Here is a 23,940-nt window from a genome sequence, read left to right as displayed (position 1 = left end):
CGGTGTTGTAACTAAAAACTCATATTTTTAAACATTGATAGAAGTCTTGCATAGCATAATATTGTCACGTACACGGTTACTAAGGATACCAATGATAGCAGGGGGTAGCCCAGACACAACAACACAGCAGCACAGACGCAAACGTGCTCGTGACAGCGTGTCGGCATCTTCGTGTTTGCGGCCGGACTTGTAAACAATGGTTATGTTCAAACTCTTGAAGCCGTAAACTCGAGTGTGCAAGTCGTCCAGATGGGTCTCGCAGATTTGCCAGCCAGCACAAACAATGATTGTCGGTGACGACTTTAAATGGCCGGCCGTAAAGATAGGGGCGAAACTTCATAGTAGCCCATACGACCGCCAGGCATTCCTTTTCTGAGGTGGACTAGTTCATTTCGGCACGAGAGAGAGTGCGGCTAGCATAGGCTATTACTCGCTCAAACCCGTCTTGATGCTAAACAAGGACCACGCCAAGACCGATACTACTGGCGTCAGTGTGCACCTCAGTGTCAGCCGCTTCGTCGAAGTGCGCCAGAACAGGGGATGTTTGAAGGCGCTATATATATACTCAGAACTGCGCCGCGTAACCTTATCAAGTCCTATATACATCACTGATGCTTTCGCGCACCATATCTATATCTTGTTGAAAAGTGTCAAACCAGACCTGGAGATAGGTAAACACAGCACAAACAGGGAAAAAATAGTTTATTTGGTTCTAAAAGCACGAATTCTCGGGCACCGGGTAGGAATAGGTGTGACACATCATTTGCGAGTAACAACGCGCATTTGCACCGAATAAAATTACACCGAAAATGTGATTAACTCAGCAAAGCTTTTCTAAAGAAGAGACAACGAAAAAACAAAAGCGCAGTTCATATGTAACGCGCTTCCTATAACAGAGCTGTATATACAAAACAATTTGCCGAGTAAAGCACAACTAATTAATATACATACATAAGCCAACATATACGACCGAATATTTCCGATTGGTGCTGCAATATTTTTAGCAAAATTTCACCGCTTATTACGTCATACGCTACAATTAAGTACCCTGCGTTTAAAGAACAGTTTGAACGCTTTACGGCAAGGTCGCGTCACCGTTCCCAATGCCATCTTTTAGCAAAATTGAGATTCAAATGCACCAGCGTTTCAATATAATTAATGCTTGAATCATGCGGAATTCTGAGCAAGAAGTTTACGGTATTCCCAAGCTCTGGAGGGCGCTTAAAGGAGCAATGCTGTCCTTCTGACTCTCCATAGAAATCTCGATCGAGAATGGAAAATGCTACACGAAATCAGTGCCATCATTTCCTTTGACAAAAACTGCGTGTCTGCAAAACGTTAATTTACTATTAAGGTAGCTGCCATGAAGGCGACACAGTAGCGTACGTTCATAGCCATGTCCAAGTAGAATTAATGTCGCAGTACTTATGTTTGGTAAACGCAAGGAACAGACGGGAAATTTAACAGGACCAGACCACAGCTGCTCATAACTTATCACAATGTGCACAATTTGCGTCATTTCAATAAGTACCGGTGAAAGACTGCCTCTACGAGACCAATTACCAGTAACGAAATTAATAGACCAGCCATATCGTCAATTGCAATTATCCCAGGAACCTTCGACAATAGACTGGCAGTTCGGTATGCCGAATTCATCGAACTGCGTCCGGACTGGGGAAGCCGTGTGGGAGGGAAGGTAGCAGATTCTTTAAGTGGGAGGGGCCTTCCTCATTGGCAAGACTCTTGTGCAACACGGGATAAGAAGTTATCCCAGTTCTTCGACCTGGACCACCAGCTCCTATGCGATGAACTTCAATCCCTACCAGCCCCAATCGCCGGAAAACCTATCGATTAATTCGCCATTGCCCTAAATCGGCCCATGCAGCATAGACTTTCCTCAGAACCACCTGGGGAAGCCTCTGAAGAACCGGTTCCAGATGTTAGTGATGACGTCGAACGGTGACCGGCGTGGTGGCGTCGCCGGGACGGCCGCTGTTGTTGTGGTCGTTGAGGTGCTTCTGGTTGCCCTCCTGGTGGAGGAGGCGGTGCCGTCGCTTTGACCGGCGGGGCGCACCACGCACGACCCCTCGCGGCAGTGCTGCGATTGGCAAGACGTAACGAAATAATAAAAACGGAGTTCAAACAGAATGCAACTGTTTAAGGTTCATCATAGAGCGAAGGACAAAAAAAAAAAGAAAAAAAAAGCTATACAAGACCTGGCACTCTCTTAAAAATATAAACAAGCCGTCGTGCTGTCTTTTAGCGCCTGTTTGCTCTTCTGACGTAGCACCTCGTGGATCCACCTAACAGTGCCTAAGGAACGAAATGCGTTCTCCCAACTCTCGAGTTTTGTGGTTTAAGTAACCGTTCAGCTGCACATGCGTACGTTCGCGCGCGCTAACACTATCAGTAGTGCATTCCGCCCTCCTTACACTCTAAACACGAATGAGCAGTAAGGGAGTAAAAAAAAAAAAGGACTAGTGCGTCCTTTAGAGCACTGCCTTCTATGGGCACGGTATTCTCTCCGAGTCCTCAGGTACACTTTCACCGCTAACGATACGGAATGCTGTACTTTTGTAGCAGAATTATATACCATTCCTAAATAATACTCATTTTATGTAATTAGCAATGAAAGTAGAACTTTAAGCGCTGTGATCTTATCAATTAGAGAGCCTAGAAACCTCATTTAAGCTCTCCGTATTGTCTTCCGTATCTCCAGCGATGGAAATCTACTCCAGGCATGAGGCAGCATGCCCTGACTTTAATATAGAGTGCGCTAGAGGAGAAGTTACTCCCTCTTTACTCCCTTATAGGCTTATTCGCGTTTAGAGTGCACGAGCCTGCCTCTGGAAGGTGGTATCTGGCAGGTGACAAGGCCGAACAATCATTTATCGATGGTTCGTGCGGCGCCATCATGTCATGGCCGAATTGGCAGCAGCAGCCAACTTGGGCTGCACTTTTGACATAAAGAGTGAGAAAGCGTTTAGGGCATCTTGATGCCGGCTTCAGTGATAACATTGAGCGGCGGGCCGTCTCGTGTGTCCGATGAGCGAGCGGCGCCGGCGCAGAGCTCGTGGCTCTTCTTTCTTTTCTAAGAAATTCTCTTTGAATCGTGACTCTCTCGCGGTTCGTGGCTCTCTTTCCCTCGGTTACATCAGCAACAGCACCGATGGCGATGTGGCTCGACATAATAACAGACGCGTTTAAAAAAGCAAATCCAGAAAATCGACGTTATGAGTTTTACTGATCGAGTCGCAGATCGAGCAAATCGAATTTATGAGTTTCGATTATTCAGTCGAGTTAAAATGTTCTTCAATCGAAACTAAGTGCCCAAATCAATGTGCTTTCGTGCTTTTATGATGCACAAAACGGCCTCCCGTGGTGAGCTAAGCGTGCCAGCACGCGGCGACACATGGTCATGCCACGTCTTTTTCTTACGTCACACACATCTGCGATCAATCAGAGCGCGGCTGTCACCTGCCGGCTGACATCTGTCAGATGTCGTAACAGCTAGGCCACGTTCTGGTGACGTCAAACCAGCAAACTAATCATCGATTGAACTGTAACCTGCCAACTCTGCAACGAAATTCCCAGATTGGCCATAAGGTGGATTACGTCACATGCTTTCCTGACACCACGCACATTGTCGACCAACTAGTGATTAGGTCACCTAATTGTGCGACCTCGCTGTGCGTTGACTGGTCGAGATATTGATGACTGCACATAATGTGACCTTTCTCGATTGATCAGAGAATTTCGTGACACATGCCGAAATGCCATTTGAGTACCAATTTGACACATCAAATACCATTTGAGTTCACGTTCACATGAAACGTAAACTTAAATAGTATCGTGCTGAAACCTAACACTTTCCAGTGACTGCGCCGGTGCCCTGTGTGCGCATACCTTGCCCCTGGCGCATGTGGTGCCGTCCAGTGCTGGATGTGCTGGACTTGCCCAAGAACCTTCAAGGCACCACAATTCCCGACATACGTCCTGGAAGAGACAAAAGAACCGGTCATATACAGACTGAATACGAACTTCTAAATGAATGAATGAATGAAAGAAACTTTTACTTTATTGAAGGGGTAGCCCTCGGCCGCTGCAGATCGGCAGCATGGCAAGCAACGAGAAACAGCTTGAAGAACCACGAAGAAACGAAAAGCTACACTCCCATCCCTTCTAATTCACTAATTACTTTTATATGAAATCAGAACAGAATACGGTCTTCGCCTCTAAAATTCTGCCTATGTATAGACATAATAAGGCCTTTGTAGCATGGCCGCGAATGCGATCGCGAGCGAGGACTGCGCGAAGAATAGGAGCGTATACGTGCAGCATGAAACGGGGCTAAGGCGTCTAAGGCGAGGCGATCCTGACGTGCAACCTCACGATGCGAACAAGATGCGAGCGGTGTCTGTATGTGCACGCTCGGCCCATGCTGGGCACGAAGAAATCCATTCCTTAACCATCAATGAAACTGATTGCCCCCATTCTTTTCTCCTGTATATTATTTACGGCTTTGTGCAGTTTAGTTTTATATATAAACGTATGATTTTTTTCTTTACTTACGGCCCAATCACTTGGCATCCACGCCGTGGATTTTGTATACCGGCGGCGATAACATGCCATATTGCAGCCCCAACTATAAATACACTCATTATCGTTTAATTACTTGTACATAAATCAGTCTTGCAAATAAAAGATTGGTTGGTTGGTTTGTGGGGTTTAACGTCCCAAGGCAACTCAGGCTATGAGAGACGCCGTAGTGGAGGACTCCGGAAATTTCGACCACCTGGGGTTCTTTAACGAGCACTGACATCGCACAGCACACGGACGCCTTGCAAATAAAAGAGCTAAGATGATATGTGAGTGATTTTGAGTGCACAAAGGAAAAAACGGGTAATTCTTCTACCGGTATAATATTCTAAAAAAAAGAAACCTCAGATGGTTTTTTAAATAAAGCCTACTAAATCTCCAAAAAGTGAAGATCGATAATTTTAACTCCATCATGACCGCGAAATCACTCCACTGTCGGAAGGTGGGCGGGCAGGCAGGTAGAATTTGTGGGGCACAAAGCACCCGGCACATATACATGTTTACTTGCTGATAACCGTGAGAAGCCTCTGCCTTATGGCAACCGCGGCTTGCTATAACAACCTAAATGCAGGTGAAATCCTGGAAAGTGATCGCTGGTGTAAACATAATGCCCTGCGCAAATGAAAAGAGTCGAAGCGTTCCTTTTGCTTTAATCTAATAGCGTTATAAGCCTAATCGAAAAAAGTGCGGCGTCTGGTCTTGTCTATCACGAAATTCGCTGATTGGTCATGTTATATGGCCTAATTCAGAGGCGCGCCGAGTCTATAGGCCACATTCTTTGTAAGTTCCCTATATACAGTGAGGAAATACAGTGCCTGTGCCGTACGCTGGAGCATCTAGATGGACGCCCATTGACTGAAATGAATATTTTATGCCCCTGGCCACGGCGATCGTCTGCGGTGAAGGCCTGCCAGGCACTGCTCCGCTTTATGAAAAGCACAGACCTAATCGAAAGACTACGAGTTTGCTTTTATGTTAAGTGATGTGACTGTGACGTGATGTGATGTGGCATGTCTGTGATGTGACTGTACTAACTTCAACTATCCCTCTCTCACAACTTTATATCCACTCACCCCCTTCCCCCAGTGCAGGGTAGCAAACCGGTTGCTGTTACGGGTTAACCTCCCTGCCTTTCCTCCTCATCTTCCTCCTCCGAGCTTGGCGTCAGACCTGCTTGCACATACACTATACGCGCTATATACGCATCAGGTTGGATTGAAGCCCCAGTCAACGTCGTGCGTGTCTACAGTAGCGAAAAATCCCCGCAGTCGGATAGAGCGATCACAGAAGCATATGTTGGCGAAGACGAAGTATCGCCTTCTGCTCTGGCCCGGTGTAGACGGCAAGCAGCACTGACGGAAAGTAAGCAGAACAAGCAAACTTGAGACATAATGTTTTCACATTCTCGACACATAATGTAATCTGGCACTTCTGCTTGCTATAGTTTTGCTTTCATTAAAACTAACTTAGGTGTTCGGCCTGGCGGTCACAGTGCCCAGTTGGTCAGCATGAGGTGCTTAGAGGTAAAATGAGCACAATTATGTAATTTGTTTCCGCGATGACAAAAAGCGCCTCATCACAGGCTCGGAAGCATGCTCACATCCGCCACCGAGGCTTCAGCACATCAGCACTCGGCGCCTATCTTCTATCTGGCACCCGACAACTTAAATCTCCCTAAAGCCGGATGACGACAAGAAGCATAGAGCTCACATTGAAGGGACTCCTGGATGATGTGTACGCGCTGTAGTCCGACCCCAGGGCAAGCTTGCATTGTTCATCCGCCGGGTAGAGCTGGCCAGGCAGCGGCTGGCCATCCAGCTCGGCCACGGGCTGACTGGTCCGCGACGCCAGGCACGACGACGTTCGGCTCCTGCAGCAGTCGTGAAAAGCAGTGAAATGCCCCAGTCGTATCTAAGCACATTCCGTTTTGGCTAAATGATCTGACCTTCTTCGGTTAACGCTATATGGTACAGAGTAGTCTCTGGATGCGTAACGCAACGTCCTTAAGATGTGCTTGATTTGTGTAGACACGCTAACTATAGAACGCCAAACCAAAACTTAACCAAAATTTATGCAATCGCCTAAGTCTCGCTGTAGCAGAAATACCGCGTCCGCCAGCACCGTACCACTGTGACGTCATGAGGCCACGTGACATGGCCGACCACGATGGCGGATTCTGCATCACAGCTACGCTTGTAGGTGTGCAGACCATAGAGTTCCTTACACTAACTAGAGGGAAAGCTGAGGGCGCTGCACTTCAGCCACCATGGGCGCGCTAAGAATCATGGGCCAGTGTGCTACTTGTTGCGGGACAGTCGGTTTTTCTCGGGTACGTGGAGTGGTGTTACTGCAATGTTTCTTTTTTGTTATCATCATCATCTGAAGGTGCGTACATAGACCACGAAATCCATAGTAGCGAAGGCGCAAAAGCAGACGTCGCCAATAAATGGTTTGTTTCCCGTAAGGCCACTAAAAACTTCCGTAAGTGATTGCACAACTATAAATATTTTCATAACGTTTTTTTATTTCAAAGTTTGCCTATTAAGTGCGAAATATTGGTATTTGTGCTGCTCAAAACTAAGCCAATAGGAGAAAAAGCCATCGCTTATATTGGATAAATCTCACACTGACATGCTGTTTCTCTCCCTTTTTGCAATTTATAGTCATAATATTCAATCTTAGGACATTATTTACGGTAGAACAACGTTTATCTTTGCATTAGTTTTGGCCAAAAGTTGTAGTTCTGCACTCGGTAGCTCTCCGGCCCATGATGCTTTGAGCGCCCATGGTGGCTGAACTGGCCGTCTGGAAACTCCATGTAAACTCCCATAGACGGCAGCACAGCTTTCCCTCTAGGTAAGAGTAAGAAACTCTATGGTGCAGACCTGCCTCATCACAGCACATGAGGCTTCAATAGGGACAATTATATTAATCGGCGTGCGCGTCTACTGTATTGGAAAACACCTGCAAGCATGAAGGGACGTCCGTGAAAATATTTCGTTGAAGATGAACTATCGCAGTTCAGCGTATATATGCGACGAGCAGTAATGACGAAGGAGAAAAAGCAGACTCAGTGAACCTCAGACTGCAATGATATCGTATTCTCAACAACTAATGCCATCAAGTGTCTTCTAAATGTTTCCTACTTGCAGCTTGGGGTTTCTCATGTAGCTAGGCTCATCAAAAAAATATGTCGACATATATGGAGGAATAATTAATACATTCGGGGCATGGCTAAACCGTTATTTTTAAGATTGAAAGCGGACAGTTGACTCCTTCTTCGTAAGCGGACGCTGTTCAACCTCTCGTGCGTTTCTTCTCCAGTGGCATATTCTCAGACTGCCGACTAACTGATAAAAGCGCGGCGTCTTATAAGCACCGCCGCTGATATAACTATACTAAAGGTAACTTGTAAAAATGCTCCGGCTGTCCAAACACTTATCGGAAACAGCGACACGAGGGAAGAGGGACGTGAACCGCTCCTGTAGCGTCGTTTTCCCGCGTCGCTGTTTTCTTCACGCTCAACATCCAGTGAGGATGCGCATTCGTAGTAATGCATCAGGCATAGAAAAGAGCCCTGCACACACTCACGAGAGGAAGTCCTCGAGGTACTGTCCAGAACAGGTTGACCAGCTTGTCTTGCCGGCTCCCGTTCGCGCCGACATGATGTACCGGTCCGGGTCGCAGAGGTTGTCGGGTGGCCCGTCGTGGTGCATACCCAGCGAATGTCCCAGCTCGTGTGCCACCACCAGCGCCGCCTCCAGGCTCCGCGCCTCGCTCAGTGTGCAACTGTAGCGGCACCGGCACATGCCGTTCACCCATGCAAGGCCCAGCACACGACTGTTGTTGCCCTGCGTGCAGAGATGGTCGGTGAAAAATGGCCAACGATGCTCGCGAACATCGGTGCCTTTCGTCGATACCCCATTCCTGTCCCTTCAAGTCAAGGCCTCCTTTTTTGGGGTTCTCAAAAATCTCATTAAGGATCTGGTCGTTTGCTCAGTTAAAGTCCATAATGTTTTGAAGGACTTCAGAATCTCATTGTTGGCCCCCATTCCTATCCCTTCAAGCCTTAACGAGGAGGTTGCTTTTTAGGGGTTCTTAAGAATCTTACTGAGGACCTGTGTTCTCTGGGTTGAAGACCATGAAGTTATGACGCACTTCAGTATCTAAGGGTAGAGGTGCAAAAAAAAAAAAAAATAAGACACCATTGACTGAGCATCTCAAACTCAAGTTCATGTCTTGAGATCTCGAATATCAACATTTATAATTTCAAGGACCTTACATGGAGACCTTGAAAACCTCAACCTGAGGATAGGGTGCTCAAAGACCTCAACTTCACAGTCATACCAGCAACATTTCGACATAATCGCTTGCCGGTTAGAGGTAGGCATCACCTTTGTCTTCATTAGAGAACGCGCGAGCGTCGGGAATTGATTTGTTCCAAGACTTTAGTTCAAGCTTTGCTTAATTAGTATTCCAGGAAAGCACTGAAATAAAAAGCAGCAAATAGGGTCTCAAAAGCACTGCATAATATCATCGCGATTCTGAGGTTTATTGGTCATTTTGAGTGCCACGAAACTGTCAGGTGGTGGTGCACAGAAAACATAGTGTGATAACAGTCAACTGATAAAAACAATTATGCACTATCTCTTCTATAACCGCACGGTCTCCGCGCCTAAGCTATAAGGCACATATCAGCACGAATGTTAAGATACCCTTATTGTATGCGTTCCCTGTTACCTTGTTTGAATAAACTATTTCTAATGCAATCATTTTTCTAGCAGATACCAGCGATAGCAGGTTCATCTAACTGTGTATGGGCGCACACAACAGTGCGTACCTTGTGCAGGTCTAGGCCAGAGAGCATCATGGCATGGTCCCAGCTGCCTTGTCCCTGCCTTGCCGCCAGTTGGTTGCGGTTGCACTGCCACACGCAGAAGTTGTCCAGGTACGTGTCGATATCGCCGCTAGCCGTGCTGGGGCCGCGCTGAGAACGGAACAGGATGCAGTAAGCAAAACATTATGCATGTCCTTCATTTCCTGACGCGCGCTGTCACTCGCCTCATGAAGGCTAAGACATGTCACACACGATCCTCGCCCAGTGGCACCTCATGAAAGAGAAAAGTTCCTGGTACAGTGCCCTCTAGTCTAAAGCACCATCCATTCGTCCACGTGAATTTAACATCTGCATACCAGCTCCCTCTCCTCCTCGATCCTACCGAAAGGAACGCAGATTCACCATGTGTCTGCAGATATCACAGGAACATCCCACCAAGCAATGTGAACCATTGCCGTGCAGATAAAAGGGTCTCTCTCTCTCTCTCTCTCTTTGCCAAGTGCTACCGTAAACACCAAACGCCACCCGAGCGCGTCGTGCCATGGTTCAAAAATCTATTGCGCAGGTGCTTGGGGCTATCCCCATTAGCCGATCAGACTGTAGCGATGGAGCACAAACTAATCACGTCGATAGGGGACAAAACGCGGTTCTGTAACCTAATTATAAATTAAGCAATGCTATTTCGAATATGGCCCATGCATGAAGCACGCCGTAGCGTTAGGATCCTGATTGCGTTTGACCATCAGGTGTCGCCATGCACCGAAATGACAGCGCAAAGATATTTTTGCATTTCGCTGCTACAGAAATGCAGCCCGAGCGGACTCTACTGTAACCGAAACTAAGCGCTGAACAGCAGATTGCCGAGCCACGGCCCGAGTCCGGCTAGTAAAGCTTGGGGGTGCCTAAAATCTCGTTCATGTGCGCGATACATCTCTCAAATAATAGAAATCATACGCCAGCTAATCTCAGAACCGTGATCTAACAAGAAGATAATTAAGGAATTCAAAATGATTAGGGGCTCGACTACTGTGCCGAGAGGTTCGGGTCCGAGCCCGGTCGCGGCGGCCGCGTTTAGACGGAGGCGAAACGCAAGGCGCTTGTGATATGTACCATGTCGGGGCACGGTCAAGTGGTCGCCTTTATCCCGAGCCCTCCACTACGGCGTCCCACATAGCCGATGTCTCAATGCGGCGTTAAACCTGATAAACCAATAGAATTTAGCTGGCATTCGATAAAAACCATGCTCTTACATTCATCCTTTTACACAGACCTTGTTGCTTCACGGACTTTGTCTGCGTTGTCGTCTTTTTTTTTTTTTCTGTTGAATATGCACCAATAGCCAATCGGAAAGCTTTAGTTGAATACATTTAGCCGCTGGACACGATCAGGTTACTGTTTTACTGATTTAATGCACGCAAATGGAAATGAGAGTAATTACTGCAAAGCGTTGTTATATCTGCAGCTGTTTCTATATTTAAAAAAAAGAGAGAGAAACGTTGCTGGCAGCACTAAGCAAAGTGAGTTGCGAGTTAATGTAGAGTGCCTTCTATATACATACTGCTGCGGTAATTGTCCGACAGGTTCCTCGTTCGAATGCCGACAGTCCATTGCGACCCTGTGTTAATTGGGACATGTGGTCTGTCGCCATGGAAACGTTACTCACCTTGGAGTCGACGAGTTCGAGGTTGACGATGTCCAACTTGATGGGCCTACTTAACGACCGGTACTCCAGCACCAGTTGGACCTACCAAGAAAAGACACGGGTCCGTCACTCTTCGAGCCTGCAAGCTATTATCACGCACTCCTGCAGTCTTGGAAAAGCCCTTCCCTAGTGTGTGGAACAAAAAATCTTCAAGAGATTTGGAACACGGAATGCATCACGGGACGCATGGTGCGGCTCAGAAGCAAATCTCCTGGACTTTAAACATTCGATAAAGACTGTATACTCGTTGACAGTTTTGTGTCTCCCTTACGTTAGTAAACACAAACGAGTCAGCGCTATAGCGCCATGCACAGACTAAATTCTGAACACTAACGTTGCGCTGCCAGCAAGAGAAAAGCCTGCATGTCATGAAGCGCAAATCAGCTTATACTGATGATTCAATTGGACCTTCAGGACAAGAAAGCGAACGTGTTACGAGTGACTGCCATTTGTCGAGAGTATCCCTACATGATAAAGATAATGGTATCACGGCATACCAGCAATAATCTCGACCTCGTCTTCTCAGCTTGGGGCTCAATGAATACGTTTCTCTGTATGCATGAAGGCGCTGGCTGCAGCTTCGAGCAAGGTGGAGAGGTTAAAAGAACTGACCAATAAATCATTATAAAGCTAAAGAATGTAAGGCCTAGATCAAACGATTGGGCATGCCTTGATGAAACGGTTCGCTACCTTTGCCACCTGCACGACGACCGAAAAGCGATGCCTAGGTCGCATTTCTACTCTCGGCCTACCTGCTGAGGCCACACTTCAGTCTATCATAGACCCTAACCTAACCTAACAGACCTAACAGCAATTTACTGTCATGCCAAATTGAAATGACGCTGATTTTGCTATGGACCCATAACGAAACAGGTTGATGATTAATTTTTTATTCCTTCTAAAATTTAAGCGAAGCCGCCCTCAAGTTGCGCATCACCAACATGACCATCTTTCGATTACCTGGCGGTCTAGAACGCAGCTGGTGATTCATAGGCCGCTCAGGGGGAGTGGGGGACAGGGAGTCCTATCCTATTTGAGCCATATGTCTTGCATAATATGTTTTCGTTAAAATGAAGGGTTCTGATGATTTTTCAAACTAAATTTCTCGATTGACGAGGGAGACACCTCCCCCCCCCCCCCCCCCACACACACACACACACACGCACACCCACCTCTGCTCGAACGCCCAAACCTTAAAATGCGAACAGTGGATTCTGTGCATCAGGGCTGGCAGTCCACTGTAGCAGTAAGCGAATGTTCAAGCTGAGCCCGCAGTTGTGACAGCCGCTATATAGGCCAGCATGCGTACTGATATTGGAGTTGAAAAGCGTTGTCGCGATTAGATACCGGTGTTAAGCCCTCAAACCTCATCGCGCTCACCTTTCACACCATTGATGGTCAAATACCAAAGCGTTCAGTGGACGCAATGCTGCGTGACTAAATATGCATGCCTTGCAAATGAGCAGCGTGAGGGCACACTGAAGAGAAAACACGTGGCGCTCGTGTCGGTCCCAGCCTGAAACCCAAAGTGGCATCGTTGCAAAACCACCGCAAGCGCGTCATTGAAGCAGCACGCGCGCCAGCGGCATGACACGCGCGCCTTCGGAACATTGCGAAACCCAAAGCCGAAGCGTCAGTGATTACAGCGCACAAAAATGTTGATGACACGAGCATTATGCATCTCAGTCACGCTGCCATGTTCACGTTCGTACCAATCGTTTGCAGATTATCCTAAGCACGGCCAATCGCTAAAACGTTTAATTGTTCGCAGCGGAAACGGCGCATGCGCCAGCCAGAGGAACGTGCGCAAATCCGAATAAGCGTGACGTCATCGTCTGAGTTGCAGTGTAGTGCAGAGATCACTACACCAATACGGCTATCACGAGCGAGATCAGCAAGTTTGACGGCTGCGTGCGGTACCGTGCGTGTGCTTGGGCTTATGGGCATGGACTCTTAGTGGGCAGCCCTTTTGCTATGACGTCATCACCGAACGGAACCACCATTTCCTACCCCCAGTATGGCAGCGAGCATGAGAGGTTAAACACCCAGCCGGCCATGAAGGCCGTAGCAACTGTCTCTGCCGTAGGATAAGAAATGGGTATAACCTCGGGCCAGCGGGTGAAATGGTCCATACATTTGAGCAGGTACGAGGCCCCACGTGATGAAGGAACAATGTCTATGTGGATGTGGGAGAACCTCACATCGGAAGGCCGAAAAGGAGAGGCAGGCGTGACAGTATGCCGCTGAACTTTCAAGCGCTGACATTGAAGGCAGGTTCGTGCCCAGCGATGGACATCGGCATTCATGCTCGGTCAAAGTTCAGCGCACTTCAATCCTGACGAGATACATAGGGAACTCCGAGTCAAAATCCAGGCGTGAGCCGCGGCTCGTTTATGGAAGTCAGGTGGCTAAGGCACTTCCCCATGAGCAGAACAGTTAGTGACGCCTTAAACGGTTAGCGAGTAAATATTTGCATGAAAATCTAATGCAGGGTTGGTGGCTACATTACCTGATTTGGGGAGCGCGTAAACACCGAAACTACAAGAGCGACCAGCGGCAATACCGAGTTACGGCCCTCTAGCTTCATCTCACCCTGTTTCATGTCTCAAATATGGTTCTGGAAACCCGTGCTTTAAGGACAAGTGAAAGTCAGGAAATGTCTACTGATTAGATCTCCGTGAAAGAAGGAGCAGTTGAACGCAAACTTCTCAAGCAGCAGAGGCATGTCACGACAGTGAATCTGGACTTGTGAGAGGGGACCTCATATCGTCAAACATACTGTTGTACGCAAGTGCACATTTGAGAACTAAGGGTCGCATATCTGGCAAAGAGAGAGTCCTCACACTTTAAGGTGGCTTGGCTCGATTATATCAGGATCGATTTTAAAATCCCACATTTCTCAGACCCCTCCTCAACCAACTGCTGGGCTAGTTGACGCATTATAAATTAAGAAAAAGTCCAACAGCGGTAGAAAAATGACCATGCAGACAGACAACAACAAAACGGGAGCTCTCCCGTCTACACAACATCCGTCCTGTCCTTGTTTGTGTTCTCGTCTTTTTTTTTTTTTTTTTTTTTTTTTTAGCGCCGTGAAACTTTTCCCGCACAAAACACTATCGTTGTCCTTCCCTGTACATGAAATTTACGCCTATTCTTGGGAGAGGAGGGGGATGCATAATTATGTTAATGACAACGGCCGACTCGTTGAAAAAAAAAGCAAAGCGACGTGCCCTCAGCTGATGACGAGCAACACCTAGAGAAACCATGTGAGGCCAAACTTTGCACGGACGCTTAAGTCGTCATAACAGCGTGATGTGACATTATAAACCACGCTGATGCAATATATGTTTCTGCCCCTGCAGCCCGACGTGCTTGTTGCCGTATTGTTACTTCTAAGAATTTTATAATAGGTCATGGATACAGCCTACCATCACCGCTCTCGCCCATGTCACGGGACTGGTGCACCTGCCAGCGTACAGCATCAAAAGTGTAGAGACTAGTGTGTCTGCTTCTGGGCCATTTTTTACGGCTTGCAATGCATTTTCAGTGTTCCGAATCTCTTGATGGTAAGATTTTGTCTCCTACTCTGTCTAATGGGAAGGACGTCCACTAAAGGTAAATAAGCGCCACTAAACGGCTTAGAAGCTGACTCACTGGGCTCTACACTTTTGAGAAAGACTGTACTTGCAAACTCTGTCATGTAACTAGGTCACATGGCGTCACAAACCCTGGCGATCAATCTGCGCTTGGAAATGTTGCTTGCCAATGGTCGGGCACACGCCGACTCGGCCGTGCAATGTGATCGCTGACGTCGCACATCCCGCTGGTCAATCAGAATTCGGCCATGTCACGTGACCTTGTGGCATCGCGCCTCTCTACCAATTAGAGAATTTCCTGCTACCGCCGGACTTTTCTGTTCATGTGCGCCCTATTGGCAGCTCATTGAACGCTGAGAGTCCGCCTAGTGTAGTATACCTGCTCGAGGACGGCCGTGAGCCGCGTGTTGAGGGCTCTCTCCGAGGGCATGGAGTTGGAAAGCGCCGCGTCCACGAACACGGCCAGCTCGATGGCGCGCTCGCGTGACGTTGCCGCTGCCTTGGTGGCCCTGCAGAGGAGGCCGCGCACGTACGGCACACGCATATTTAAGCACTGTAATAAGTGGGGATTAACAGTATCAACGCTGGTTGTAACAAACTGCGTTCATTGCAGTTTTTCCAACGTACTTCCTTTCAAACAGAAATAAACTGAAAACAAAAAACTGAAATTTATTACTTTCAAAGCAGAAGTAGTAGCTTTGGTTTTAATCCTTCTATAGAACGGTTCTTAATGGAAGTAGCCGCTATGCGCAGCTTGTGCCGGTACAATTATATTTTGACCCTTCCCCCGATGGAAGCAGGAGGATGACGTCACATATGTGTCTCTAGAAATGAGAAGTATGCAACACAGCCGGATAGAAACACGATGAAAGGGACACAAACGGCGGGTACGCGCTCACCAGAGAGGCGTAACGACGATAAAGACGATGCGGCTTCCTGTGGGAAGAGCGATAAGTTGGGAAGATTGCTCCCTAAAGCGTGTGCGCGTGCTGATCTAAATACAGTTTTACAGTTTGAGCGGTTGAAGAGATGTATCCAAGACTGTTCAGATCAAATAAGTAAAGAACAGCTATGCGACACAGATCTGCAATTTAGAGTTTACTGTAGAGTCATAATTTCGAGTGCAGCCGCTATACTGTTCAATCACTATATGAACAGAACGCCCACGTTTACGATGCCGTAATATTCTTCGTCCAGTGACAGCACGAAATGTTTTCCTTCGGACGATCAAACGAGTGATATGGTTTGACGAAGTTTTACAAAAAAAAAAAAAGATAATAGCAACTTTACTACAGTAGAAGACGCATTTCACCAACACCGTAACGTATGTCTTGAGGAACTGCGCTGGTTGACTTCTTGCCGTTTTGCTAGGTATTAAATTATTCAGGTTATTTAAGGCATGTCAAGTTATCTTTTGTGAAGACTATATGCAGTGATTGCTTATCGCTGACACTTGACAAGGCAACATAAAAATATGTCAACATGTCACTGGGCAGTTATGCGGGTGTACTTTCTGCATACAATTTTCAATGATCTCTGCCTTTATTCGGTAAATATACACTCGGCAACGCTGTGCACAGCTATAAAGAAGTACGGTTAGGGCGCAAATTACTTAGTGAGTGATGCTTGACGCAAAATTTAATGCTGTGTGTACGATAAATTCCTTGCTGTAAAATGCCATTCGAGTTGGAAGAGTTTATGGTTTATGGCTCATGGCTTGCGGCGTTTGAGGCCCTAACGGGTTATGAAGGACGCCGTGATGGAGATCGGGTAATTTGGACCACGTGGACGTTTTATTGCGAGAGCAATACTACTCGCACTTTCAAGCCTTCCCGTGACCCGGCCGCAGTTACGTCGTACCCACGTGACGCTGTGACGTCACACCCCACGTGACACACGGGCTGGCAGGAGCTGCAAACTTACGTCTCTCGTGTCACATGGGACGATTATGTCAGAGTCAGCCTGCTAGGGCCCTGGCATTCACGTTACCCCTATAGGCAACTAAGGCACGTTCATGTGGGTTGGTTAAAGCGGGGCTTTATATGCGGGCTGATGAAGAAGAAAAAGAGAAGTAGAAGAACGCTCGGTCACCCACAGCTAATGCTTTCGCTCAATATTTGGTTCGGCAGCGTTGAACCCTTGTAAATTTTTAACCTGCACTGACATCGAGCAGGCCCCTTGCTTTTCGCTTCCATCGAAACACGTCCATCCTGGCTGGACTAAACTTGGGTCAATCGTTTCAGCAGCCGAGCGCTATAGATCACCAAGTCCCTGCGGTGGGGCAAATACTTGTGCGATCTAGCTACTGCAGACCTGCACCAATGAACTATATATGGACTACTACGTTAGAGGCCAGGTTTTCTCTCCCCGAATGTTTTTAAAGAGTGAATTTTCACTCATGCCATATTTGTTACCATTGCCTATTATCTTAAGGTCTCCCGACTGAAGGACGATGATTTCAAACTAATCTATCCGCTACGAAGTTATCCAAAGGCATAGTATTTTTGTCTCGCTGACGCGCAGTAGATTTCCATGAACAAACTGCAGAGGTTGATTAAGAACGCTGTTCTTAGTTCAAAGTAAACAAATGGAGATAAATATCGCTGCGGCACACATTTCCCGACAGGTCTAAGCTGTATTTCCAAAACTCTCGAAACGTATACTAGAACGTCATAGCTGCAAAGGTTGGAAACAGACGGGCAGACAATACCACAGGATCAATGTCTACGATCACTGAGGTACGAGGACCTGAAGACAATATGGCGCCTCGCTGTTCACCCTCATCGTTTAAGGTGATGGAAACCATACACCATTCTGTGTCTGATTCAATCTCGCGACGCCATGGTTTTCATCCCAAAGGATGCACTGTCGGATGTCTGGGCCATGAAATTGACCAATGGACCTACAGTAGGAGACACCGAGGGTACAAAAGATTCACATTTATGCCAAAACTGTCTCCAAACCCCGAAAACAGCTGTCAGTCCTACCCCAAAATGAAGGCTTGGCAAGAATGGCTTACCTGCGCCTTCTGTTGGGCGGCTTGTTCCAAGAAGTGAGCAACTTAGACGTCGGAGCTTCGCGGCGCACCAAATGTTCACTTTCTCCCCCTTTCCCCACATTCATATCACCGGGACGCTGGGACGGCTCAATAGAGAGCGCTTCCCCATCGGGAGTGATGATGAGCGCGTGGACTTGCAGTTCACCGGGGCATGCGGTCACCACAGCTCTACCCGTAGTCTTGACGCCCGGCTCGTAGACGGGGCCCTCGTAGGTACAGTTCGTCATCGAGGCGGCGCCTCCCGGGAAGGATTCGACGGCCGCGCGCTTGCGGCGGAGAGGCACGGACAACCGGCGGTCTCCGGTGCGTACTAACAATAGTTCCGGCTTGAAGGATACTTCGACCGGCTGGATGGAACCATCAGTGGCCTGGAGAAAAGGGGAAAGTGGGCAGGAAAGTGGCGATTTCTGTCGACCATTCCCGCGCACTTCCATTTTAGAAACCATACAAACCCTGTCGGAAAAAACTACAGAAAATTTTCTGATGTTACGACAGGATTTCTGTGCGGTTTTTGACAGGAAACCTGTTGTGACAACAGAACATTCTGTAGTAGCATCAGAAATTTCTGTAGTTACAACAGCAAAGTGCTACAGAACTACAGACAACACAAACATACTACAGAAAAACTACAGAACTACAGAAAAGTACTACAAAACTACAGAAAAATCTGATGGTTACGACAGAACTACAGGATATTTTGTCGTATTTCTGACACAGTTCTGTAGTTTTTTTCGACTGGGAAGCGATTGCATATTTGGCGTAGCTTGAGTGCGGGCTATTGATTTCACTAAAGGAACGAACCATTTGAGGGAGCAGCTAACAGACTGTAGATATTGGTTAACTAAGAAAAAAAAAGCGAGTGCGCGTATACAAGTATATTACGAAATGAATGTTAGCGGTCATAGCGACTATAATGCCATCGCGTCATACTCTTAGCTTAACTGTCCTAAAGTGTTCCCTCAGTTGTAAAGAAAGAGAGAAATAACAAATACGTGTACCCGTGTATAAAAGAAGCAGATAGATTGCAAAGTGATGACTAAAACAGAACTGGATGAGCTTCAAACGTTGCACTTGCGTGTGTATGCCCCTTGTAACCCGTGTCTATATTGTTCTAATCCTCATTACACAGCGCCCGTAAATGCTTCCGAATCCACTTGGTATGGTATGACACGGTACGGTACGGTACGGTAGAGTATGGTACGGTATGGTACGGTACGACGTATGGTACGTTATGGTATGGTACGTTATGTTATGATATGGTATGGCACGGTACATTATGTCGGGTTTAATGCCTCGAAGCAACACATTAGTTACTGGGGCGCAGTAGCGAAGGGCTTCAGAATAATTTAATCGGTATGACATTCTTTCACATGATGTGACATCACACAGTACACGGCCCTTTGAGTTAATTTCGCCCGGCGGCCGCGGTGGCCGGCATACAACGCACGTCACCGCGCTCTGCAGTAGAGTGTCCTGTCCACTGAGCCACCGCAGAGGAGTTAGCCTCACTTTGCTAGTACGTTCTAATGCTTTCTCTTGAACAGCATGAAATGTTCACAAGATAAGGTGAGCAGTGGAGAAGGCCCGCAAGATTATGGGGCCATAATAACGCTTGCCTTCGACTCCATATTAAAAAAAGAAGTGCAATACAGCACGCCCGGCCTAGCCAGTTTCTTCGAAAGCTTCGGCTTTATACATTTTAGCAGCTCCAAAACAATTCCTGGTAATAGTTATTACTGGACCCTACACCAAGTACACATAACACTGAAATCCTGCCATAAATATCGCGTCGTAGGAGCGATGTGTCGAAATTAAATGATGCATCTTTAAATTTCCATGTATTCGTTCGATGCCTCAAGTCAGCTTCTTCGTTCACAGATGTGTAATTGGTGAAAGGAAGAATTCGCGAAATTGTGCGCGATGAAACCGTAGGTGTGAAATGACACACGACATAGTATTCACTGAGAACTCCTCATTCGAATCAAATGTACCTTACCGTTTCAAGACAACATGAAAAGAGTGATGGACAACGTCGTGGTGACCTGGAAAACTTTTGCGTGAATCGCTTTGTAAAAACGACACCGGTTCATTTCTGACTCAGCTGTCAGGGCCGCGTCATAATACGTATAAATCACACAAGCATACCACTTTGCATACAAGCAGATCTTTTGGCATAATCGACCAAACCTACGGCTACGGCCGTAACCTGAGAGCTGGTGAACTTATGGTCTAGAACTACTCTTTCAGTGACAACAGGGATCGCGTCATATATGCGGCACATGCTCAAATTGTGGATGAACTAAACGATATACAGTGGCTTTAACGAAAGCCTTAACGAACAAGAGTGAGTTTTGTACACGAGAGAGAATCCTATATATCCATAAATTGCTGCAAAGACACCGATACTAAGGAAGAACTGAAGAGCGAGACAAGAATAAAGTGACCAAGAAGTCGCCAATCTGAAGCTCTTTCTTGACACCTGATGAAGGCCGACCAAACCTGGATAGGAACATCCTCAAGAGCCCGCGGTAAGGAAAGCGTTTGCAGCAGTTTTGAAAGCGTGCATGGGAGAATAGTTTCTAGAAATGGGCATATGCATTTTCAATGGCTGAAATGTGTACCATTGAAAGAACAGTGTCTTGAGGCTCACCTGGGCGGAACACGATACAAGAAGCAGCAGCATCAGCAGCAGGACTAGCGTCAGTGAGTGTACACTTGCGCCGACAGCCAGGAGCCGCCGCGACAGCATGCTCGACGCCAAATGCGCGGGTGGCCGTCGCATAACGCGTTCGTCACCGGCGGCCATCCTCTTTTCGAATGGCGCTCGCGGGGTCCTTGGTTGTTCACAAGCGCCTGACTGCTCGGGCGTGACGGTCTCTTCCGGAGAGACCATCCACCTCGCATTTTCGCTGTCGGAACCGCCGAGCGCGTCCCAAACCCGCGCAGCACGACAGATTTCCCTTTCGCCGGTGACGACGGCACACGACAAACGCATGTCGCTGGCTGTGGCACTGGCGCAGCCTTGGCCCTGACTCCCGCCACAGGCGCTCGTTGCCTATATATGCCCCTGCTGATGAATCACGGGAACACGTGGGCGGCGCATAGCGGGAGCACACAGCGTGCGACTCCACGGTACGGCCAGGTACGACCAGTCACCTGCAGCCTATGGCGACAGTGTCACCACTGCTGCAGGAAAGGGTTGCCACATCGTAAGTGTCGCGCATAGTAGTAACCCGCTGTCGAAACCCTGACTCTGAGCCCGCTCTGGAATGATCTGTCTCAGCTCCCCCCCCCCCCCCCACCCCTCCACACCTTTCTCTCGGTTCCAGCTGGGTGGTCCGCCGCATCTGTCGGGACAATGGATGGTTCAGCCGCCATCAACATCCGTGTAATCAGCATCCGCTCTTGAAATCATCATGCAACTCAGCAGGGTGTTAACAGGTCTGCATTCTTGAACCTATGGTATCTTCAGTGAAACGCCTTGAGCCTGACTCTACCACACAATATGAATTAAGTTACGCTTGGAAGATAAAAATTCACACTTATTAGCTGACGCATAACTAATGGACACCTACTTTATCCATTCTCCGACTTTTATGTGACGAACAGGTTTTGATTCATGTGAACCGGCATGACCTCCCGAGGCTATCGTTTGGGGAGATATTTTCCCCAAACGATAGGGTAGATTCTCAATACTAAATTGCATAATGCTGTACGGTTGGCAACAAGGGGAATATTTATACATTTGTTCATATCGTATTTAATTCAATTGGCAATGGACGGAGACTTTAACTGCAGTACCTGAAGCCTGGAGGTTAGCAATCACAGGAGATTGAAACTTCGACTAAAATTTTGGGAACTGCTAGAACTTCGCATATTTTGTAGTGAGGATCTTATCTATTGCCGACCATAAGTATTCGGTACATTTAGTGAACAAAATCTTCCTCAAAACTTGGGCAGCATACTCAGCTCTGACAAGAAGTATGCTAGGGGGTATTTCACTCTCTTTTAACTCTCTTTTAATACCGCCGATGTTGTGCCAGAAGCAGCATGCCCAGCCACTAACAAGGAGTGTACCTAGGTGGTATTTCACCCCCTTTTTACTCTCTTTTAAGGGCATCGATGTTATGCCAGCATCTTTTGGCCCAAACTCGAACTCCCTAACTGACCACGCTGCAGGAAGACCTCAAACACCCAACGAAAGTGAAACTTTACAGTTACGGTCTCAAGTCTTTAACGAATTGCCTTCCCTTCACGGAAACAGAAGAGAAGCATACAGCTCGAAATGGATAGAATCTGCAAGCCATTCTGCGGAGCAGTCACTGGTTGTCAGAAGGATTACCTCATAGAAAGGAACATTGCTCTTGGAATATACAAATAAAAATCAACACAGTCATTTCGTTTTAATTCTAAAATCCTGTCCTCTATTAAACTTCTGCTGCTTCACGTTACGCGGCCGAAGACACACATCCATAAGCTGCACTAACAAATAGTGATCTACAATGGCCTCCCAGCCAGAATTTCAATTCACAGCCAGGAGTCTCGACGGAAGTGAACGCTTTTGGTCACTTATTCCAGTTCACAACTGCCTACAACATAGCCATATATTTCTTAATTTTACATTCTACTCCATGTCTACTAAAACCTCTATAATTAATCCAACTATCACTTCAAAGTAGACTGCAAGCTGAGTCATCTGGTATTTTGAACTTTATGTTAAAATATCCGTGCGAAGAAAACCTCCAGTCCTAGTTCTCTGTTTGATGCAAGTTTCTCGATGTTCTATCACACGCTCCCGCATATAATATCCATTGTTATGACAAACATACTGCACGCGTGCATAACAGCCAGCAAAGAGTTGCATATTCATCGTACGCGCTTCCGCAGACGCTCGTGACAAACAGCGCCGCGCGCACAACAGTCGCAGATAGTTGCGTTATTACGTATGCTCTCGAATGCACACCTGCCGATATTCTCCGCATGTTGCGTACTATACTTAACTGGTTGCGTCTAACGCAAACCACAGAGTACGTGGAGAACAGAAAGGATTTCCTCCGCAAGCCCAGGCATGCGGATCTCGATATCGGGTAGCTCGTGCGGGATAAAATGCCAAAACAAGGGGACACGCAAAGAACCCGATCTGACGAGTCAGCGTAGCACGCGGCAGGAACGCTGGAATGTGCGCGCAGCCTTCGCGCGTCATGCAGTTCACGCGAGCGTGTGAAGCACGTGCGTACACCCAGGAACATACAGGTAGACAGTATATAAATGTCTATAGACCTTCCCTTTGTTGCGGATTAATGAAGGTTGCCACGAGTTTATAGTCATCAAGACCTTGTCACGGTATGTGTGACTGATATGTGCCGGCTACAAGGAATCCATCTCGTTCTCACCCGATAGTCTATTTAACTGTTCTGTTCGATGCATCCAGATATCAATTTGCAAAACCTCCTTCTTCTCTATGTGCTGAGCTGGTTGCCGTCCAAGACGAGCTTCGCTCTCTATCCGTCATAACCTTACTACCTACAGCCAAAACTGTCATCCGCACCGACGCCCTACAAGCAATACGTCTGCTCCGACGCGTTAGTCGCAGCCCAGAAATCTGCCAGAATATGCATCGTCTGTCGGCTCGCATCTCGCAAACCATTCGAATTGAGTGGGTGCCACATGACCTACTCAGTTCGCAAACCTCCGCAGATTCTGCAACCCGCCAGGCGACTCTACCTTCATCAATGACACGCTTCCTCACATGGATGATGCCACTCTGCTCCTCACAAGAAAGGAACACCTCCGGCGCCGCACACGTGCTCTTGTCCCACCGTTTGCGGTAACCTTCCCGAGCGGTCCTACCCGCGCAGAGGAGGTTTCGCTACGGAGGATCCGGGTCGGGGTTGCCCTCACACCTGCTGTAACACGAACATGGCCTCAATATCGATATTTATATCAACGAACAGGATGTCCTATCTGCAAGTCCCAAAATCATGAGGCAGACATTCACCACTTGTTGTGAGTTCGCCCGGCACTGAAGCCGACGAGAATTCGGCACCTGACGGCAGTGGGCCGTTCACCGAACAACACATCTTCGTACATTGCTTGGACTCAAGGGCCTTATCATCTCTTGAACTTTATTAGAAAAGCCAACCTTTTT

General features: G+C 47.4%; 1 protein-coding gene across 1 annotated transcript; it reads right to left on the bottom strand.

Moving 5' to 3' along the window:
- Positions 1 to 692: 692 nt before the first annotated feature.
- LOC146182374 (A disintegrin and metalloproteinase with thrombospondin motifs 17-like) lies at positions 693 to 20,832 on the bottom strand. The gene is made up of 9 exons (XM_084577469.1): positions 20,443 to 20,832; positions 17,754 to 18,160; positions 15,114 to 15,243; positions 11,100 to 11,180; positions 9,440 to 9,586; positions 8,191 to 8,450; positions 6,310 to 6,469; positions 3,907 to 3,996; positions 693 to 2,098 (listed from the first exon to the last, which is right to left on the bottom strand). Exons 1-9 carry the CDS (start codon positions 20,785 to 20,787, stop codon positions 1,898 to 1,900), a joined length of 1,821 nt encoding a protein of 606 aa, XP_084433595.1. The 5' UTR covers positions 20,788 to 20,832; the 3' UTR covers positions 693 to 1,897.
- Between the last annotated feature and the right edge of the window lie 3,108 nt (positions 20,833 to 23,940).

Source organism: Amblyomma maculatum, chromosome 8, assembly GCF_055883805.1.
Source record: "Amblyomma maculatum isolate TAMU_Amacu chromosome 8, ASM5588380v1, whole genome shotgun sequence".
In the NCBI taxonomy this organism is placed as follows: domain Eukaryota; kingdom Metazoa; phylum Arthropoda; class Arachnida; order Ixodida; family Ixodidae; genus Amblyomma; species Amblyomma maculatum.
Note: the sequence above shows the minus strand (reverse complement) of the source record. Positions and strands in the feature narration are given on the sequence as shown.

Excerpts from the sequence above, each read along its gene's own strand:
- LOC146182374 (XM_084577469.1), bottom strand. The coding sequence starts at position 20,787 with ATGCGTTTGTCGTGTGCCGTCGTCACCGGCGAAAGGGAAATCTGTCGT. Across the intron at positions 15,244-17,753 it reads CCGCCCAACAGAAGGCGCAG|GGCCACCAAGGCAGCGGCAA; the intron begins GTAAGCCATTCT and ends CCTCCTCTGCAG. Across the intron at positions 6,470-8,190 it reads TACCTCGAGGACTTCCTCTC|GAGCCGAACGTCGTCGTGCC; the intron begins GTGAGTGTGTGC and ends CGACTGCTGCAG.